General features: G+C 44.1%; 1 protein-coding gene across 1 annotated transcript; it reads left to right on the forward strand.

The window, feature by feature from the left end:
• The first annotated feature begins 578 nt into the window (after positions 1 to 578).
• LGI2 (leucine rich repeat LGI family member 2) lies at positions 579 to 20,886 on the forward strand. The gene is made up of 8 exons (XM_082051106.1): positions 579 to 816; positions 902 to 973; positions 3,817 to 3,888; positions 7,114 to 7,185; positions 7,746 to 7,817; positions 8,919 to 9,088; positions 14,113 to 14,277; positions 16,859 to 20,886. The coding sequence occupies exons 1-8, from the start codon at positions 593 to 595 to the stop codon at positions 17,674 to 17,676; spliced, it is 1,665 nt and encodes a 554-aa protein (XP_081907232.1). The 5' UTR covers positions 579 to 592; the 3' UTR covers positions 17,677 to 20,886.
• Positions 20,887 to 20,961: the final 75 nt, after the last annotated feature.

The raw sequence follows: 20,961 nt of genomic DNA on the forward strand, positions 1-20,961 counted from the left end.
TGCACAGCTTGTGGCCTAAGTTACTTATGCTAAGCGAGTTCTATATTAGCAGCTTCTAAACAAGTTCTATAAGAACCAGTATACCAAATAATTCAGTAAACTAAGGCAGTCTATTCCCTAACGATGTGTATGAGGTCTCCCAATCAAACTGGAGCACTCCAAATGAGTTTTCACACGTGGCTCTTACACCTTTCAGACATTCAGTTACAACATGACTTGATCAGCCGCTACTTCACACACACACACGCACGCACGCACACACACACAACCACACACACTCTACTGTTTTGCAAACCAACTATGATTCTACGGTGTCACCATCCCATCCGCTTCTTTCTTAGTGTAGTCGTCCCGGGAGTCTCGCTACAGTCACTGTGATGCCAGGTGATGGAGGGGTTTCACAGAGGTGCTAGAAGGGGGAGGATGCTGGTGGACAAAGGGGTATCATTTTCCTTCACTCGGGATTCAGGAGCAGGGGGGCCCCACCTCTCACCGCCCCCGGTCCGGCCCCGCAGCGGCGGGGCGGCGCCGCGCTGATGTCAGGGCGCGGGAGGCGGCGGGAAGCGGCCGCCGGCCGGCGGGCAGCGGCGGTATGGCGGCCCCGCAGCGGCTGCGGGCTCTGCGCTCCGCCGCCCCCGCCGCGCTGCCGCTGCTGCCGCCGCTGCTGCTGCTGCTGCTGCTGCTGCTCCTGCCCGCAGCCGCGCTGCCGCGGAGGCCGCCGCGCTGCGCGCCGCCCTGCAGCTGCTGGCGGGAGTCGGCGCTGTGCGTGGGGGCGGCGGGGCCACCCCGCAGCCTGCCCGCCGGCCTGGGCTCCTTGTGAGTGCAGCAGCGGGGAGAGAGATGGCGGGGGGATGCGGGGCGGTCCCGCTTGACGGGTGGCTTCCTTTTTTTTTTGTTCCAGGAGCCTGGTTAACGGGACCTTCTCCGAAGTCAAGGACAGGATGTTTTCCCACCTGCCGTCCCTGCAGCTGCTGTAAGTACGGCACTGAAAATGACAGCGGCCGATTAGCACTTGGCCCGTTCTTCCTAAATAGAGTGTGGGTGCCCTTGTAGAAGGGGAGATAGCGTGTAGATCCCCAGCTTGTGCAGCCCCCCGATGTAGCTCCTGTTTTGTAACAGAGGGATGCATTTTCTGCTCATAAACTACTTCATAAAGCATATATGTAGTGGCTGAAGGAAGACTAAATGTTTTCTGATACCCTAAGGTACTTTTTCTTTTTTTTTTTTTTTTTTTAAGTTTTAACTTTAATATGTTTAGGGCAGCGTTTTCCCCTGGAGTTGTGTGGTAGTTCTCACTCCTGCTCACTTTGTTCCCCGGGACTCTCATGTTGGCTTTGGGACATGATGGGGGGTGAGTAGAGACTGCTGGGACACACCTTAAGAGGAAAACCTCTGTGCATGAAGCACTGGTGCTGTCTGCAGCATGACTCTGTGCTTCGGTATCCAACTTGAAGGGTGGCCTTTCAGATGCCTTCTGACCTGGTGGTCCTGTGTGCGGGGAGGCAGCGGTCCAGCGCCCGGCATGCTGCTCCCCTCCCGCCTGCCTGACCTCGGGCAAGTCACTTGGTTGCGCCCCCGTTGCAGCCAGCTGTGTGCCTGCAGCTCCCGTATCTTACCTAAACTCGTTTTAGTTTAGTTGTCCTGGGAGGCAGTAGCAGAGAAAACACAGAGGTACGGGGTGCAGTACAGCCCCCCTGGGGAGCCTGGGTTCTTGTTTCTCTGGTAGCCTGCTCAAAGCAATGCCGCTGCCCGTGCCCTGCCTAGCCCCGTGCAGCTGCCTGCAATGCCTGGTACAAAGCAGGCTCTCCACATCTCCCCCTGTATGGACCAGGTTACTCCAAAGCAAAGGCATGTTGCAAAGAAAAAATCAGCAAAAATAAGCGAGGCATATCAAAAAGCCAGGCTAAATGCTTGCCACAGAGCTAGACATTAAAGTCAGTTCTTAGCAAGAGAGAGTCCCTAAAGGCATCTTGGTAGGGTGGTGGCCCTGTCTCCTCGGGCACCCTCACCTTGCTTGACTCAAAGGCCTGTCTTGCTGTTTGCAGGGGAGCAGTACCCCATGAAAAATGGTGGAGAGAAGTGAGCAAGGCAAGGGGGGGAAGGCCTTCATCCTCTCTAGCGTGACACCAGTTCCAAAGCCAAGTTTTTGTGGGACTTGAGGTGTAGCACAGAGCCCCAGGCAGAGGACAGGGGGACTTTGGCCACCTGTGAGTGGGGGCAGACAGCAGACTCCTGACAGCTGGGAAGGAAAGGGATGAGTCCAAGGGTGGGTTGAGAGAAACTCAAGTTGCGCCAGGGGAGATTTAGATTGGATACTAGGAAAAAAATTCTTAGCGGAAAGGGTTTCAGGTGTTGGAACAGGCTGCCCAGGGAAGTGGTGGAGTAACCATCCCTGAAGGTGTTTAAAAGGCATTTAGATGAGGTTCTTAGGGACATGGTTTAGTGCTAGAGTTGGTTACGTTATGATTGGACTTGATGATCCTGAGGGTCTCTTCCAACTGAAATGATCCTATGATTCTATGAAAATTAGCGATGGGGGGAATCTAGCTTGTTCTGTATAGTGGTACTGGGAAGGGTGGAAGAGTGGATGAAGGTTATGCTTTTTCCTTTGCTATAGTAGGTTTCCAGGAGGAGATGCTGGGGTGTGTGGGTTGGTGGGGCAGAGGTCAGTTGTTGAGAAAGTCAGAAGTTGCCCATGTCACTTTATGCGGTAGATCAGATGTAGGAGTAAGAAGGGTTTGTCACCACCACTACCACCACCTTGGGCCCCAACTAATGGTGTCAGTTAGTGTAATTTGTGACTTTTCCCTTCAAACATGAGAAAGAAGAATGATCAAATGACCAAAGGATACATGCATAATTGAGCACTTGGGTACCTCAACACTGTGTCTTCTGTGGCAGTAATGGTAAAGCAGTAATGCAAGGGTTTCTTTTTGATGGCGGTCTGAATCTTTGTCAGATTTCTTTGAGATCATTTAAGGCATTTGTCTAGTATTAGCATAATAACCAAGGATCACAGGGAAGGTTTGCGTTTCATGTTCATTAGTCTTCTAAATTAATTTTATAAAAATGCCTAAAACCATGCAAAAAGAGGATTAATAAGTTACTCTAATAAAGTGATTAGTGCAGGCATTTTCACTCATAGCAGAAAATTCTGAGATTTACCAAAAATGATTTCTTCTGAATAGCATTTGTTCTTCAGACTGAATTAGAAGTTTTGCTAGAGATTTCTCTCTGTGCCTTTGAACATCAACGCTGGATATCATTGTGCTGAGACAGCAAAGAAAGAACTTGGCTGGCAAAGCCTTTCCTTAGCATCCTTCTCCATGACCGCCTTGTCCTGACTCAGGTGTCAGCCACTCCGGTGCAGCTCTCATGTTTTGTCCCTGACATTCATGCAAGGCTCCCCCTCTTTCTGGGAGCTCAGGAGTGGCGCTGAGATGGTCTCTTGAAAATTTTCGGTGTGGGTGAAGGAGTGGTGGGCAACTGGGGTCCACACTCAGCAGACCTACCCTCTAAGGATGGCTTGTTCTGCTCAGGGGACCAGAGAGTCAAGGGCCAGGTTGCATTTCATTAAGGTGAATGGCACAGTGAACATTTTTCCTGGGAAGTAGTGGACATCAAGTAGCACCACATTATGCCTTTGATTTTTTTTTTTTATAGACCATTCCACAGTATTTTATGTGTGTTGCATTGGTAGGGCAGTATGAGCTTGAGTCAGTAAGATGAGTTTGGTCATGGGCAATAAACACAACGGGCGTAATCCACTGTGTCAGGTTTTAATGTGCTTTCCTAATGGCTGCTCTCCATTTTCAGCTTGCTGAACTCCAACTCCTTCACTGTTATCCGAGATGATGCCTTCGCTGGTCTCTTCCATCTAGAATACCTGTAAGTTTGGTATTTTATGTCTTCCCTTGTCCTTTATAAATCAAGATGTTTTGATAAGTTGCCAAGACTCCTGCTGTGGAGTCTTCGTCTTTACTGTGATTCCCAGGAGCAGGGGAGATGAAGGATTTATGTTCCACTCCTGTGCAAATGTCCTTTATGGTGGCTCACCATTTCTCAGAGGTTGCAGTGGATTTTTAAAATGCGCTGTGAGCACGGGGTGGTTCTGTGCAATTACAGTACACTGAAGAGGCCCTGCTGAGCAAGAGCTTGTCCTGGTTTTCCAGAACAGTGCTGTCACTGTCAAGGAGGTTTGAACCTCAGAAGGAGGTGGGGAAGCCTCTCCTGGCCTGCTGGCAGCCTGGGGAGGAGGTGCAGAGTATCCATATACTGCCCAGAACAGCTCTGATTGCCAAACTGGTCCTATTCCCCCAGACTTTCCTCTTCAACTTAGCCTTTTTTCTGATACGCCAGCGGCATATATCTTTATATTACAAATAAATATACGACAATATAAATATATATTTTATAGAATATGTATTATTGTAATTATGTATATTAGTACTTAAATTTATTTAACTTTCCTTTACTTAGTTCACTTCTGCATTGATTTTTACATTACCTTCATTTCTTTCCCCATCTTTTTTTTAGGTCACTTTTTTTTCTTTAAAAAAGTATTAGCCCTGGTACCAGGTTGTCCTCACTTCATACTCCTAAGGACAGCCATTTCTCTGTATTACTGGACATGAGTTGGTACATTTGAAACTCTGAATATGACCTGCAAAAAAATTCATCTTTCCACCCACCTTCCTGTGCTGAAGAGCAGCTGTGGAAGATGTTTCTGTCTTTTTCTAAAGGAAGAACAATGCTCATAAAACTGATTCCTGCTAAAGGCTTGCAGGCAAGTAGGTATTAAGGAGGGGCATATTCAGAACTAGTAGTCTGATACGTGCAGAGCAGCCAACAATGGAATTTTCAGATCAAAAAATAGAGGATAATGGTAAGTGGTGTATGCTGAAATCCACGATTCGTCTACATCTGGATTTTCCACGATAGCGAGTAATCTAATCATTCTCTTTTCTGTGTGTCTACAGGAAAAAAGTAGTTTGCAGAATGTTTGCAAAAAGGAAGCAAAACATGTTGTTTCATTAATGACTTGCTTTCGACTGCTAATGTGTCTGACATGGAGCACGTCCCACAGGACATGCGGTCGTAGCAGTTGCACTGGTTACTGCAGCCAGAGTCTTCTCTGAAAGAAAATAATCCTGCCACCCCTCATCTGGTCAAAGGGGACACCCCGTCCCTGGCTGCCAGCTGCAAACCAGGGAGCAGAGTGAAGACTGGTACAGCCTGGTCGTTTCAATTTCCTTCAGCTGCAGCCGGACAAGTCATCTTGGTTAATGGTTGTGGTCGCCCACCCTGACAAGTCCGCAGAACTTGTCCTTTTCCCAGCAAATCACATCTCTGCTGTCTGGGAGCTGTTTGGGCCTCTCTTTAGGGTTATTTTTGGCCATGCAGGTACTAACACCATTACAGTTTCACAGTCACTAGTCATCAGACCTTATGGAGAATTAGAAAACCTCACTGAGAAACAAGAATGACAGGTTTCTTTGTGCACAAAGCAAAGTCTCTGGATGAAGAGCAGCTGGGGAGCACCCACAGCAGATATGGTATATAGTATATAGTATAGTAGTATATACGGATATAGTATATATATCTCCAGCTGTGTCCTGCTGTGCTTGCAGCACTGATAGCGGCATTCAATGCGCCCTTAAACTCTGTGCGCAGAATCTGGATAAGACAGGTCTGATGCAGACAGGAGCTTTGCTGGCAATCAGAGTGGTGTTCCCAGGGTAGCATCCCTTCAAGGCCAGGTTTGCTGACTCAGAAATCCAGTGACTTTCTGAGTCCCAGCCCAAATCTGCACCATCCCGCTGCAGTGTGTGCAACGAAGACGTGTTTATTCACACAGACCAGTGCGCTGGCACTGTGTGGGGGTGCCAGGTGCCGGTGCGGGTGTCAGGAGTCAGTTTGGCTCTCGACTCTGCAGATTGAATTCATGTCTTTAGGCAGCCTTGTAATGTGGTATGGCTGACCCTCTTCTGACATCTTCCTCGTAGACACAACAGTTTCTCATCTGTACCCTTTGCTTGCAGTCAGGGTCATGGTCACTTCAGGACGGATTTTGGCTATGCCTAAACCACAGAACCAAGACCTCTTCTCATCTCCAGCATCCCCATCTTGACTCTCCCTCAAAGAGACCTTGGCTCATAGCATTTTTCCTCTAGTTCCCTGGAACTACGCATGTAGGAGGAAGGGAGACACTTTTATCTCATAAAACCTTTTATAAAGTCAGCATGCAGTTGTCTTCCTCTAGGTACAGCTGTACCATGCAATATCTTGATGGCCACCTGGCTGCGATCGCTTTGCAGGACTGATGGTGTAATTAGGGATGTGTCCTCAAGTGCTTGGGGGTCAAGATGCTCAAATATCAGCTCTTTCTTTAAATGCTGACATGCAGTCAGGAGGAGCAGCATGCTCCTGGAATCGATATGTGCCCGTCATTATTTCCCCAGTGTGCAGGGCTGTGACTTGTGAGCAGCAGGACAGGCTGCAGAGCTGGTGTCCCGGCTGGAGAGAGCTGAACTGCGGCAGCAAGGAGAAGAACAAGGCAGCGGTCTTGCCATTTGTGCAGACTCCAGATGTCTACCAGTATGTAGCTGCATCTCTGTGGGTGTGACGGCGGCACCGTGTGCAGCCACAGGAGCTCCCTGTCCGAGCGTCCGTCTGCAGCCTGGGCAGCCCCGGCACTGCTGCGCTGCCCTGGGGTTTCAAAATGTAGGTGATTTGTGAGAGGAAGGTAGGACTTGAGCTTCTAAAGTCCATCTCAGAGGCCTCTCCCACACAAGTCTCTTCCCTCACATAACACACCCGAGAGGATTACCCAGCAGAGGTATAACGTTTTTTGCTTTGTTCATTTTGTTATTTGTGCTGGATATTTGTGTTGCACCCTCTCTCTCATGCTGTCCAGTACCTGCGTTGTTCCCCATGATCCACCTGAGGAAAGGGGAAAAGGGGACGTGAGCAGCTCCACTGAGACTTCCACCCCCTTAGGTCTGAAGGGGCAGCCTAGGAACCAGCTGAATTTGGAGACCATATGTTAAAGCACTGGTGATGCTAATAACACTGCTCATTAAAGTCTTTTAAAATATTTATTTTTTTGCCTAGGTTCATTGAAGGAAACAAAATTGAAACTATTTCAAGAAATGCATTTCGTGGCCTTCGAGACCTGACTCACCTGTAAGTTACTCGGTAGAGTAATTTGCATTTGAATAAAACCCTTCTGGGGGACCTATGGGTTTTCCTGCCACACAGAAAACCTCCCTTCCCCTCTGTGTATCAGCTTCTTCCCACTGTCAACAGTGTGCCTTCCACAAATTAAAAAATGGCCTTTAAAAAAGTCCTGCTGGGATGGCACTGTGGTGTGTTGGGCTGCCTGCGCACACTCACAGCTGGTGCTGGGGTGCGGGTGTCACCACTGATGCCACTGTCACACAGGGGCTGCACTGGTGCCACCCTCACACCACGCACTCAGGATTAACACCCTGTTTCTTTTCAGCATGCTCAGTGGTTGCTCTGTGTGTTACATATGCACTTGGGCAATAAAAATGCTTTACATATTTTACTTTTATGTGAGTTTCAAGAAATTGTCATTTTTTACTAAGAATAATTAATATATGCCCATTCCTCGTAACTGCTAATGATGCCAGTAGTTAGCAACATGCAAGTGAACACAGACTTAGTAAGAGTGAGCCAGACAAGAGACAGCAATCATACCAAGCTCTAACTTTCTTTTCTAGTTCTTTGGCCAATAACCAACTCAAAGCTCTGCCAAGGGATGTCTTCAGTGATTTAGATTCTTTAATTGAACTGTAAGTAACAAGAATCTTTCCATTGACTGCTCGCTTCTGTTACTCCGAGTTTTATGTTCAGGTTTTGTGTGGTGCTCTATCTGATATCTGCACAGAAAAGAAATGTGCATTTTGTTGTTCTAGTGTTTCTCATTTTAAAGTTGTTTACTTGATAGTCTCCTCTAAAATATCTACTATTTCTCAAATCACTGTTGCTTCTCATGATGCTGTACACAGCTTTCATTATTGTTCTTCTTTCCGATGTTTTATATAAATTTTTTTTAGGGAAAGGGAGACAACAAATTTTAAAACTACAGTTTGTCTGAACATTTTTTCCTGTTACTGTTGCATGTATTCCCTGAGATTATTTTAGTAGAAGGCATTCATTTTAAAAAAAGGCTTATTTTTTTTTTCTTGGTTTTCTGCAGTTGTAGCACATTGCTGACTTACTATCAGCGTTTTCTTGTATAACTGAGCTGCTAGTCACCTTCTCCTGGTTTTTGCCTGGCTCTCACAAATAGCAAAGTATAATTGTAAGCCACAAAAATTGCCGAGGGATCAAAGAACAGGTACAGTGTTGAAATTGCACATAGATTAATAGAGGGAAGTTAAATCGACTCCACATCAGCAGTGATTCTAAAATACAAGCCTTACATCTGTATTTTAATGTAACAGAGAAATGGTACCAGCAAGGCCGCTCTGTCAGCCAGCAGTACTGGTGCAGTTTAGTGAAGGAATGGGATTTATCTGTGGCAGTGGTAAATGGTGCTATGGAGGTTTGAGCAGACAGCCGCAGTGTTAGGATTTATTACATTATAGTCCTAATCCCATGAAAACTTTTAAACATGAATGACTTAATACATGAATCACAGTGCTCTATTAGTAAGATTATGTGTGGGTGTATTTCCTAGATTGAAACAGTTTTTCCAAGGACAACACTCAGTGAAGGAGAGTCCATAGTAAGAGAGTCCAAATAAAACTTAACTACCCTGTCCTCCATTTAGAAACATTTCAAGGCTACTCAGATATTTTTAAATTCAGCATGTCAAGGTGATAACAGTTCTGTAGTATTCATATTGCTATCAACCTTTTCAAATATGTTTATTTCTGTGTGTTTTTTAGAGATTTAAGGGGAAATAAATTTGAGTGTGACTGCAAAGCCAAGTGGTTGTTTTTGTGGTTAAAGATGACAAATTCCACTGTTTCTGATGTCCTGTGTATTGGTCCAGCAGAATATCAGGATAAGAAGTTAAATGATGTGACAAGTTTTGATTATGAATGCACCACTACAGGTATTCAGAATGTATATTTCTAAGCACACTACAAATGGTTAAATATCAGAAGTTTAGACTATGCCCTTTTGCTTCTGTGAGCATGATCTGGGGGGAGGAAAGGGTTACATAGCAAGCATTTCTAAGTACTGGAACAAGCATAAAATGGGAAAATTACATTTTGAAGCCAAAGTAAGTACCGAGTTTTTATTTGGATTAAGTGATAATGGGAAAAGAGCTGTGACTTTTCATATTCCAAAAGACTTGATTATGACTCACTTTGTGACTTAATTTTCATCATAGAATGCTTTCTATTATCTGGAATAAAGCCATACAGTTATGGCAGATGAGCTTCCCAAAATCTCTGTGTTTCACAGAAAGCAATGAAAAGAAGTTCAAATAATGTGGCTATATCTGTTATCTTTAGTCAATAGGCCACGATTTAATAGCATCAAAAATTGTGGCAATACTGCCAGCAGTTCTTTATGGAACTCCATTAAGTTGGAGAGAAATGTCCAATAGTATTCAGACTACTGTCTTGTTTAGGATCTTGATTTTTATTTTAGGTAATGTAAAGCATGCTGAAGGAAGTAAAGAGAAACTTGCATGTGGTTATGCTTATATTTTATGACCGAACAGCTGCAGTTAACTATCTTTAAATGTAGTCACATCATATAAGTGAGAATATCAGTTACAAGTATTGTTTTTCATCTTTCATGTATATGATGTCAGCACTGTCTTTTTTCTATCCAGTAACATCAGAGGCATTTGATTTCTCATCTGTCATCAAGTCAGCTGTCATCATTGAGACAATAGAAAAGTTAATTACTAGTAATGTAAAATAAAGTTTCAGGACAAGGTATGAAAGGTAATCCAAGGGCAATGTATAAAGGTAAAGAGAATTAACACAGAATTCAAAAATATCTCAGAAGAGCAGCAGAGGTAAAGCAGGATAATGTGCTGCATAAAAGGATGTCAAAAGCAGGAGAGCAATGTAGCTTAGAACAGTACCAAAGTTTCATCCCTGCATCTGCAAATCCACCAAGATGCAAAAGTGCAAAGGAAAAGTGGTCTTCCCTTCATTCCAGTCTGCTTTCAGCAATTGTGCAGCACTAACAGTGTGCGAGAACAAGCTTTATCTGCCTTGTCCTCAGACCTGTACTGACCTACCTGCCCTCTGTCATCTCTCTGCACCTACAAACCTAACTACAAAGTTGCTGCAGGCAAAATTCACCCTTAATGTTAGTCCCTTTGTCCACTCTAAGCAGAACGACACCAAGCATAATTAATTTGACATGCCGTAGAGTTTGCTGGGGAGCTAAGGTGTTGTGTGGTGCAAGGATTGCCTAGCTTAGTATTTGTTCAGATGCCACCAGAGAAGTGCTCTCACGGCACAGCAAATAGCTGTGACATACTCTTCAGAGAGTAAAGGACATTTTCAAAGCAGCCATTTGCTGGCTGCTGTGAGGGAAGGCTGTCTAAGAGGGACAGGCTGCGTGCAGAAATGACCCATATGAGATAAAACAGAGAAAATTAGAGTAGAAATGCAAATCTTTAGGAATGTCACCCTTGAGACAGCATCATGACCCCTGTACTGAACTGCGGGCTGCCGTGCCGGAGCTGTGACCCTGCGGTGGCCTTGGCAGCCTGCCATATCAGGCCACAGCTGCTTTTTCCTTCTCCACAGTTGCCTCCCTCAGATCCAAAGGGAGTGTAAATATGCCCATATTAATTCCCTGAGGATTGATTAGTCACATATTTTAAAGTAAAGCAGCATACCCTCTAGCTGTGTCCTCCTTTCCCATTCACTGATGGGCAGTGCTCTGCAAACCTCTTAAACTCACATTAGTCTTTAGTACCTTATTTCTGTCCTTTACCAGGCGTGATCAGACTCTCCATCATTTCTGGTCTCTGGTACTCTGTGTTGAGCATGACTGGATGTAGGATGTGGTAACAAAGCAGTTTGCTTGATAAAACGTGCATCTCAGAGGCTCCATCAGTTCATTGCACCCTCTCAACTGATAGAATGGTGACAGGAGGAGAGATGTAAAGAGGTGCTGCCATATTGAAAAAAAAAAAAAAGGCCAGAGAACAAAATGCTGCTATCACTTATTCACAGCAAAAGTGATTCACAGTGTCAGTGATCTGCACTTTTAACTCTTTTTGTGATAGCATCTTGCTTTTCCATTCCTCACAGCTTGCATCATGGAAGCAGGTTAAGCTGTTTCACTTCATTTCTCATATTTCTCCCACAACAGTGTGTGAGGGGGCTGTGCTGTGGCTGTAAGCAGGGCAGAGGAATCTGTACTTTCAGGAGACTGGAAAACAAGCCTCGCACTCCCACAGTCACTAGCAACAGGCTGTGTGTGTGCCTGGGACCTGCCTTGCCCAGACCTGCCAGCAGCAATCATCTCGCCGAGCTTTGGAAGCTTATTTTCCCCCCTTCTTTACCTGGCTGGGACTGTCTTCAGGGGGTGGTCCTCTCTTTCCCTGTGGCTGGAAGGAAGGTAGTTTGCAAATTAAGTCACCTGCTCCACATTCACTGCTGTGCGGGAGGTCACCCATGCCCCCCTGGTGGGACGGTGGGAGGGATGGCTGGCGCTCCCTGACAGCACCTCCAAGTGCTGGGTAGCCTCACCTGGAGTAGAAGTCTCCACCATGGGGAAGAAGGGCCATGAGGAGAGGAGGACCAGCTGGTGGGAGGAGGCAGTTTAGGAGCTGCTGCCAAAGGATACATCTGTGCTCCTGTGTGCTGGGATCAGCCAGAGCAGGGGCTGCGGGAGGGAAATCGGCCCAACCACAGAAGCATTGGGTCCCTTATTCCTGACAGCCTGTGCCAGTTCAACAGCCAAGAGAGCAGAGGCGGAGTGGGTGGCTGGAGGATGGGGGGACCACCCCAGCCCTCAGCCAGCAGAAAGCAGTGTTAAAACTACGTGTTTTGACCCAGGGAGAGCAAAACTGTATAGGGGCAAGAGGGAGAGAGTGACAGCCCATGCAGCCAGCAGCCTGGGGAGAGTGAGGGCCGCATCCTTTTCCCTGTTCTGTGCAGGCTCATCCAGCTTAAAGAGAAAAATGTTGGGAAACATCTCCCCCCAACCCTGTATTTAACATACAAGCTCTTTCTAGCATTAAAGCAAGGCATGTGGATCTGCCTGTAAAACTAAATTAAACACCCAAGAACTAAATATTTGGCAAGCCTGATGTGGCAGCATCTCTTTACTGTGTAACCTTGTTCCACATTAGAGTCTGGTATTTCCAACTGGTGCTAAAAGCAATGTTTATTGCTTTTTACTGATTATGGCTGATTTGGTTACCCATTTTTACTCATCCAGTGATATAAAGAGCCGAATGACAGGTACAAGTAAAAATAGTTATGATAGCACTGAGTCGTATCTGAATGAGCAGTGGGTTTTAACACACAGACTGGTTTGGTTTAATTCACAGATTCCCTCAAAGTGTTTCACAACTGTTCAGATTTCAAGAGATGTCTTTTTCAGTGCTAGTGTTTTTTTTTGTTATTTTCCTCAAGATTTAAAAACTATTTTGATTTTCTCTGGCAATATCTGTTACTGTCCCATCCTCAGCTACCTTCTGTGATTTATGACTTCATGTCTGCATATTTTGATGTCAATTTTCTCTGGTTCTTTTATTTTCCCAGTAAGAATGAAGATAACTTTCTTGTTTTCCTACCAACATTTATGAATCAAGCCTAAACTCTATTTATAATAGTCCCTCAAAGAATGGAGACTGTCATTTCTTTTGCAGCTGTAGAATCTGCTCTGTTTGTTTAATGGTAGTCATCTATCTTTATTCTTCAGAAGTGTAACTCCTCAAGGGCAAGGCTTTCAAGCATGCAGAGAGAGAGATTTCTTCATTCGAAAACAATTATTTCATAATGCACCAAAATGAGGGACTCGAGTGAGGACTTAATTACCATCTCACCAAAATCCCTGGGTGCTCAGGCCCTTCCAGCGTAGGAGTGCATGATCAAATAGTGTAGCAAATGGAGCTTGAAACAGAGTGGTGTATGGTTCTCCAGAGAAACTCCATCGTAGTGGAAAATGCATTTCCTTTTCTATTTATCTATATCCATATATAACTTCAGTGCAGGCCTTCTGCCATGTTCTAGACCCAAGTGCTGGCTTGTCTTTGTCAACTCTGCTACACTGGTTTCTTTTTCTCACAATACTGACCCTCCCCAGCTGTCAGGCCAAGTATCACATTCAGACCCAAGTCTCCTTGCTTTGCCCCAGATTGGTTCTGTCATTACTGCTGACTTAGCCCAGGGTGAATTTTAGAGTTGAAGCTACAAAGGCACTTGGATTTTGAGAAGAAATCTTGAATTTTGGAGTTACACTCTTAGTCTTTACAGGTTGCTCCAACTCCTCAGTCTTAGTATCTAGAATAAGTTTTCCACTGGATAGTAATTCGCAGGTTGGTTGTATTTTATCCCTAAACTACTTTACAATACCCCATAAAACGTTATGTTAACCAAGTTTTTGATTACACCATTTTGTCTATGGTCTAGCCAAAATGGGATTATCCCCAGGCAGACTTCAGCTTATCATTTCACTTTCTGCCTGGTTTAGCATAACACAAATTGCTAGTGATTAAATTTGCATGACTTAAGAAGTTATTGGACTTCAGCTGGAAGTTGCTGTCTCTCAGCTTGAAAGTGATTCGAGCAAGGCCATTTCACTTGATGGAAAAACAACTTCCAGCTGTGGGGAAAGAGACTTCTCTCTTGACATCCTGATTTCATTGATACCAGCCAGCCTAGCTGGAAAATCTGATTTCTGCCACTATTTACCTATCTGATCTCCTCAGCAACTGTATTTCCAGGGGACAGTTTATGAAGCCTAAAGCAGCAGAAGCTTTCCCCTGTTGCTACACACCTAACGGGAGCACTGACACTTCCATGCTAGCATTACACAAAATCCAGAGTATTTCACTCATTTTTCAGTGTTAATCGTTACAATCAGTAGCCACTTACTCTATGTTCCTAGCAAGGATGTATCCTAACTGTTGTAAATGTATGTTTCTAGATTTTGTTGTTCACCAGATTTTGCCCTACCAGTCAATTTCAGTGGATACATTCAACTCAAAGAATGATGTGTTCGTAGCCATTGCACAGCCCAGCATGGAGAACTGCATGGTGTTGGAATGGGATCACATTGAAATGAATTTCAGGAGTTATGACAATATCACAGGTATATGGACACTGGGATTCCAGTTGTTGATGAACTACTGGCTTTTCACAAGGGTGAGATTCATAGATGGGACCAGCTGATGGTTTTTGTCCTGAATCTCTGCTGAAATTTGCCAATCAATGTTTATAATGTTGGGACATGAGTGATTTCATGGAGTAGTGCATCTTGTTAACACGCGCACATTTAACCGCACTGTCACACAAAAACTAGACTTTTTTTGCCTAATCTGGTAAATTGTGCTGAAGCACAAACACTTGCTGTGAATGTCACGCTGTGGCCTGGCTTAGACACTCCATGCCTGAATCACACTGCGAGTTAAAGTATAGGTCAAAGGAGCCCTCCCTCTTGCCAAAGTGCCTGAATAATTTAAAAATACTCTATTGCATGTAGAAGGAAATAGGTCTGAAGGATGCATATAGGGTGGGCTGGCCCGGAAAGCATGTTTCACAGCTGAAGATGACATAGAAATATTTAAACCATGATTGTTAGCTAAAGAGATGTGCGTAAAGCTTTTGTCTATACTTTCCATTAACAAATATGCTAAATTTAGCATCATGGCCAGATTACTTATCAAACACAAAGCCCACGTGGATGCCAGGTGATTTCCTAATGCTAATAGCCATTCTGTTCCTGACCAACGCTCATGGTGCTGTACAGAGCTCAGTCGCACCATGACAACAGGGACGGAGTCTTTAGAGCTGTTACATGCTGCCCCATTTCCCAGCTATGTCAAGCTATTGGTTCTGAAGCCTCAGGAGCTAAATTTACCCATGGAGCATGCTTTCCTCCTGTTTGTTGTTATGAGTGATAGATTATTTTCTACCTTACATTTTGGGAAACAAAGAGTATGCTGCGTTCTCATTTGGTGTTGTCTACAAAGGCAGAGAGCATCTACCTCATCAGATCAGCTGTGTGTGTCACTAATGAAAGTCTACAAGGTGCTACCCCTCTGTCAGGAAATTTTGGAAATGAAAAATCTTGTATTTTTTAGGTTTCATTGTGATTTAGTAGAATAGGGAGAAATATGTACCAGCAGATGTAAATTGAGAAGTCCATGGCCCAAAGAAAACGAGCAGAGCTTTAGAAAAGCTCTGGAAATGAAGTTGAGAATTTGGGTCATTTCCAAAGACCGCTTCTTCTGGATGTATTTCAGCTTCCTGTGAATGGCAGGATTAGGAGACACTTCTGCTGAGGCGAGTGTTGTAGCTCCACACCCAGCGTATGTGCCCAGACTCTTTTCTCAAGTAACTGTCCTATGTTCCTGGAAAGCCTGAGCTTGAGCTCTGAGCTCTGACATGTGAGCAAGAGACTTTTTCCAGGGGACACCGGCACGTAAAGAGCCTAAAGTGTGTTTTGTAGAGCTCTGGAGCCAGCTATATGCTCCACGGGAGTTTCATTACTAACTATGCTTGGAATTTGGGTATCTGGACTTAGGCCTTTACAACATGGGCTTATGGAGCTGTGTTAGTTGTCAAGACTGCCTTTGTACTCAGCCTATGCAGAGAACAGGTGTCACTGCCCTCTGCAAAAGGAGACATGCACAGATCAGGTGGAATCTTTTCTAGAGTGCTTTTTTATTAAGTTAGACTAGAAAGAGCCTGGATGGTCAGCTTGAGCATCCATGTCTATGCTGCAGATGCCTTATGGTACTTGAGATGGATCCCCCCCGGCTCCTACGCTGGAAGGGTGGTCAGTCATCCCAGGCCAGCTGTGACGCAGCTGTGGGTCAGGGCCAGCAGAGATGCCAGGGTGAGTCTCCCATAGTGACTGTGACCAAACACGCACAGGGGAACCTGCGCAGTTCTGGTACTACTAAAACCGTCTGCTTCAGGGAGGAATTCATCTCTTCTTCCAACAAAACCTTTTGTAAATAGTCTAGATGTTAGTTTTTTGATGTGGTTCTTGTATAGTGACTTGACATTCTCAAAACGGACTTTAACCCAATGTGATCTAATCTGGGAGCTGCAGTATTCCTAAATATTTCTAGTTTAATGTAATCTCAAGAATACTTAACATAAACAACAGAGTTAGATTTATCTTTTTCATCCTGCTGTCAGTTGATACATTCACAAGATGCAGCAGTATTTCTATTTACAGCAGCAAAAAGCTGACTCTGGCCCTCTTGGAGCAACACAAGTAGACTATATTTCATTCTCCTAGTGAAACTGTAATGGCAGACATTCCAAGAATAAGAGAATTTCAGATTCCTGCTGAGTCATGAGATAACAACTCTTGTTATTTTAAAATAATAAAATTTGGCTTAAATAATTGTTTCGGATATTAGCAGGCATGTGTTTGAACAAACAGAGAAAGAAAAAGTATTCTACATAAAAAAGAATGAACATTTTAGGGTGTATCATACTTGCACACCTTGAAGGGTGTGACATTTCCAACATTTGAAGTCATCTTTCCAGTGACTGGGGAGAAAAAAGCATGAAAAGAAGCTCTGATGGCACGTAGCAGAAGACAAAATTATGAGATGGTGCAAAGGTGGGGTTGATGTGGTAATCTTTCTGTGGTTTAAAGGGCGCTTTGTACCGTCTTAATATATGTGATTTTTTTTTTTTTCTTTGGGCAATAGGTCAGTCCATAGTGGGATGTAAAGCCATTCTTGTTGGTGACCAAGTCTTCGTGGTGGTGGCACAGCTCTTTGGTGGCTCACACATTTACAAGTATGACGAAAGCTGGACGAAGTTTGTCAAATTCCAGGATATCGAAGTATCTCGCATTTCCAAGCCAAATGATATAGAGCTTTTTGAGATAGATAGTGAAATGTTTTTTGTCATAGCAGATAGCTCTAAAGCAGGTTTGTCAACAGTGTACAAGTGGAATAACAAAGGATTTTACTCATACCAGTCCCTTCACGAGTGGTTCAGGGACACTGATGCTGAGTTTCTCGATATAGATGGGAAATCATATTTAATCCTCTCTAGCCGTTCCCAGGTTCCCATTATACTCCAGTGGAACAAAGTCTCCAAAAAGTTTGTCCCACACAGTGAAATCCCCAACATGGAAGATGTCTTGGCTGTGAAGAGTTTCAGGATGGAAGAGAACCTGTACATCACACTCACGAGATTCATTGGTGACTCCAGAGTTATGAAATGGAACAGCAAACAGTTTGTGGAGATACAGGCTCTTCCATCCCGAGGAGCCATGACGCTGCAGCCTTTCTCCTTCAAGAACAATTACTACCTAGCCTTGGGAAGTGACTATACCTTCTCCCAGATATACCAGTGGGATGGTGAAAAGAAGATCTTCAGATTATTTAAAGAAATCTATGTGCAAGCACCGCGGTCTTTCACAGCTGTGTCAACGGATCGAAGAGATTTTTTCTTTGCCTCTAGTTTTAAAGGAAACACTCAAATATTTGAACATATTGTCATTGACTTGAGTTTATGAAAAGCTGCTGAAGTGAAATTCATGTAGAATGACATTTATACACAAACAAAACAAAAAGAGACCTTTCCAAAACCAGGGTGCACCTATGGAGTATGATGACATTTTCTGAACTTTTCAAACTTGCATATTAATCAGGGATTGCATTCACTTGGTTACTGCATGACATGTCTGTTTTATCCTTTTTCAAAGACACTTTGCAATCTGCAGTCATTCAGCGAAGAGTGCAGTGCATTAGGATTAATTTAGACATCAAAGAGAATGATCTAAATTTTACCCAGAAAACTACCTTGAATTGAACATCTCATAAAAAAGTGAAGAGTAAGCCATACAAGACATAGAACTGACTTTGACTCTTACACGAACATGTTAGTGATGATTTTAAGATTAGAGCCAATTCTTCATGGCTGCTGATGAATTGTAAAAGTGAACAGTAATGTTCCAGAATACACTTTAGTTTTGTTTCCTGAGGTCTGTCTTCAAAAATCTCTCTTTGTGGTTTATAGTAAGACTGGGGCATCATTTTAATTCACTGTAAATTAAAAGGAAAGTCAAAATCTATTGCCATTTTTCTTCCATTGATCACTATTTCAGCAACAAATTGTGCATAACAAATAGCCCAGCCCACAGTTACGGGGTAGCCAGGAAAAGAAGGGTATGTCACTTCTAGACTGTGAGATCTTAACAAGATAACATGGACAGATAATACCAGAGGTCTGCTTGGTGCCATGAATGAAGCGACTACAAATTCCGGCCACTTTCTGTTTTATTAGGTATTTCAGCAATCCACCCCATGTTGCCCTAATTCACACTCTTCCTGATGATCCCAGTAGATTTTGGGATGTTGTGACAAGTGAATCTGTAATGATCTCTCATTCTAGAAGGCACAGCTTAAGTTTAGCATGAAACACATGTCCACATTTGTGTTCTCCATGGTATAGCCTGTCTGTACACAATGAGATGATTTATTCTCCAGTTTTCTCCCTTCAGCACCAGCTCACAAGCAATAAATTCAGGTTTTGGGTACCACAAGCTGTATTTGGGAATCCTCCTTCTGGCTGAGGTCTAAATGTGACTTGGGTATCACTGAGTCTTTTCAAACCAAACAGCTGGAGCTGTTCCAGGCTAGAGCTAACCCTGGCTCCAAGAAGGGTTTCCTCTTGGTAGCTTCAGGCTTTTGCCAGGCTACCAGGCCACTGAAGGTTAAACAGACCACACTACATTGTTGTTTTGGGTGGCTACAGACTGAGGCAATTCAGTCATCCGGGGCAATCCTGGCATGCGGAGCCTCTGTCGGGATAACAGCTAGGGACTTTTCCTGGAAAGGCTTTCCACCAGCCTTACCCAACAAAGCTGTGTATCAGAGGTCTTGCTTGTTCATTTACACAATATGTTTCTTTATGTTTTCATAGTACTTAGCATATTAGGTTGTTTTATCATGTCTTGCTGCTGCCTCGGATAACGAGGAGGCTCTGTGTAAAGCAGGCAGGACAAAGGAAACTGTCCTTTGTTCCTTCATACTCAGGGCTATCTTACCATCTCTGTGCTGAGTGTCATGTTTTTGCCCTGGACATGTGAAACATGGTCTGTTGTCACAAACTGAGATGTTCGCACAGGCTTTCCAATGTCTGAGATGTGAACAGTGCTGCAGAAGAGGATTATGCACAAGGACTCCTGTGAGGAGTCAAAACCTACCAATGACCTGGAATATCACAGCCTTCCCCAACTGTTGCCTCTCTGCTATGAAATAAAATTATTACTGTCAGAGACCTAACTAATTTTATTGTGGTTTTAAATGATGTGTTAAATATTTTTCCTATAGAAGTGCTCATCTTGGTTTTATTTTTAATCAATCACATTGGCAATTTAGCCCATTCAGCCACCCGAAGTATTGTGCTCTGCCCTCCAAATCCCGAAGCGGTGTCAGTCGTGTTGGTTCAGTCAGACCAGAAGATGCAAATCAACCCTCTGCAGCAGGTTTTAGCAATATCTCTTCTAGGATGAAGCTAACAAATCAGACAAAATGAAGAGATGAATCATATGTCTGCTAGTGAATCCAATTTCTTACCATGTGCCAGTTTACTTTTTAAAGTCTGCATGGTTGGCAAACGATGTGTCTTTAAACTGTGTTGTGGGAAGGCATTCTTTAATTGCTTTTCTGTCCAGTGTGCATGTTTAAAGAGAGCCAGATGTTCTGCCAAGGAGGGGCATTTCTCAGAGTGCCAGCACTTTCTGTTGGGGCTCACTGTGAGTACCATCCATTCAGCAAGAGGCATCAGTCAGAGCTAAAAGCTAGTTTAGAGAAATTGGATCTTGTCGTTTTTTACATGAAGGAAAGCAAGCAGATGGGGAAAAGGGCTTATGTATCCAATACCAGGAGATGGTACTCTTTCAAGAGCCAAGGGGATTTTGAGACTTGGCTATCAAGTTGAATTAAATTAAAACGGTCTCTGCAGAGACAGGCTTAATAAAGAGGATAAAGTGATCCGCAGGAGTCTAGCTCATTCGCATGGGACCAGAAGAAGAAAGTGAGAGAAATGAATGCTATGGGTAGGCTGCTGCTTCTGAGTAGCCGTGTGTGTTGGGCAGCAAGCCCAGCTCAGCAGCGCTCCCGGCCGCAGTGGTCTCGGGGTTTGGGGCGGCTGACCTGCCTGTTCTGCTGAGTTAGTGCATGGGAGGTCAAAGCAGCTGAGAGGAAGGGAAGAAAAGCACCACTTGATAAAGGAAAGAGATGATGATACATTTCTCAGGGCTAAACAGGCAGTGTCTCAGAAAGAGCCTTCTTCTGCTCTTTCTGCTCCCAAGGAGAAGCTATAGGACGCAGCCATAACAGCAGAAATCACCAAGCATCAAAAGTACTTTGTACCTTCCCAGATGCAACAAGTTTTGTCTCCACGGCCTACATTCTATAACGGAAATGGTTTCGAGTAATAGATAAACTGTGCATATCCATAATTTACTGCAACTGTTAGACCATCAGAACAGTGAGAAAGGATAACAGAACATGCCACCTTGTAATTTTTGATGTATCCTAAAAGACATACAACTGTGTAAAGAACAGTAGTTCTTTATAATATAAGCATAGGTTTAATACAATGTGCTAGCTACAGTGGGAGCATTTTAAGGCTGTATAGACATTGAGCTTTTTTTAGTAAAGAGGAGCTGATGCAATCTATGCTACTTACACATGTATGTACTATTTCAATATATGAATAAAATGTAGATAATGAGACTAACAGTGGTGTGTCATGCATGTTAAAATATCCACGCTGTGAAGATCCACACTGC

This window comes from Streptopelia decaocto (genome assembly GCF_964273445.1).
Source record: "Streptopelia decaocto genome assembly, chromosome: 4".
Lineage (NCBI taxonomy): Eukaryota > Metazoa > Chordata > Aves > Columbiformes > Columbidae > Streptopelia > Streptopelia decaocto.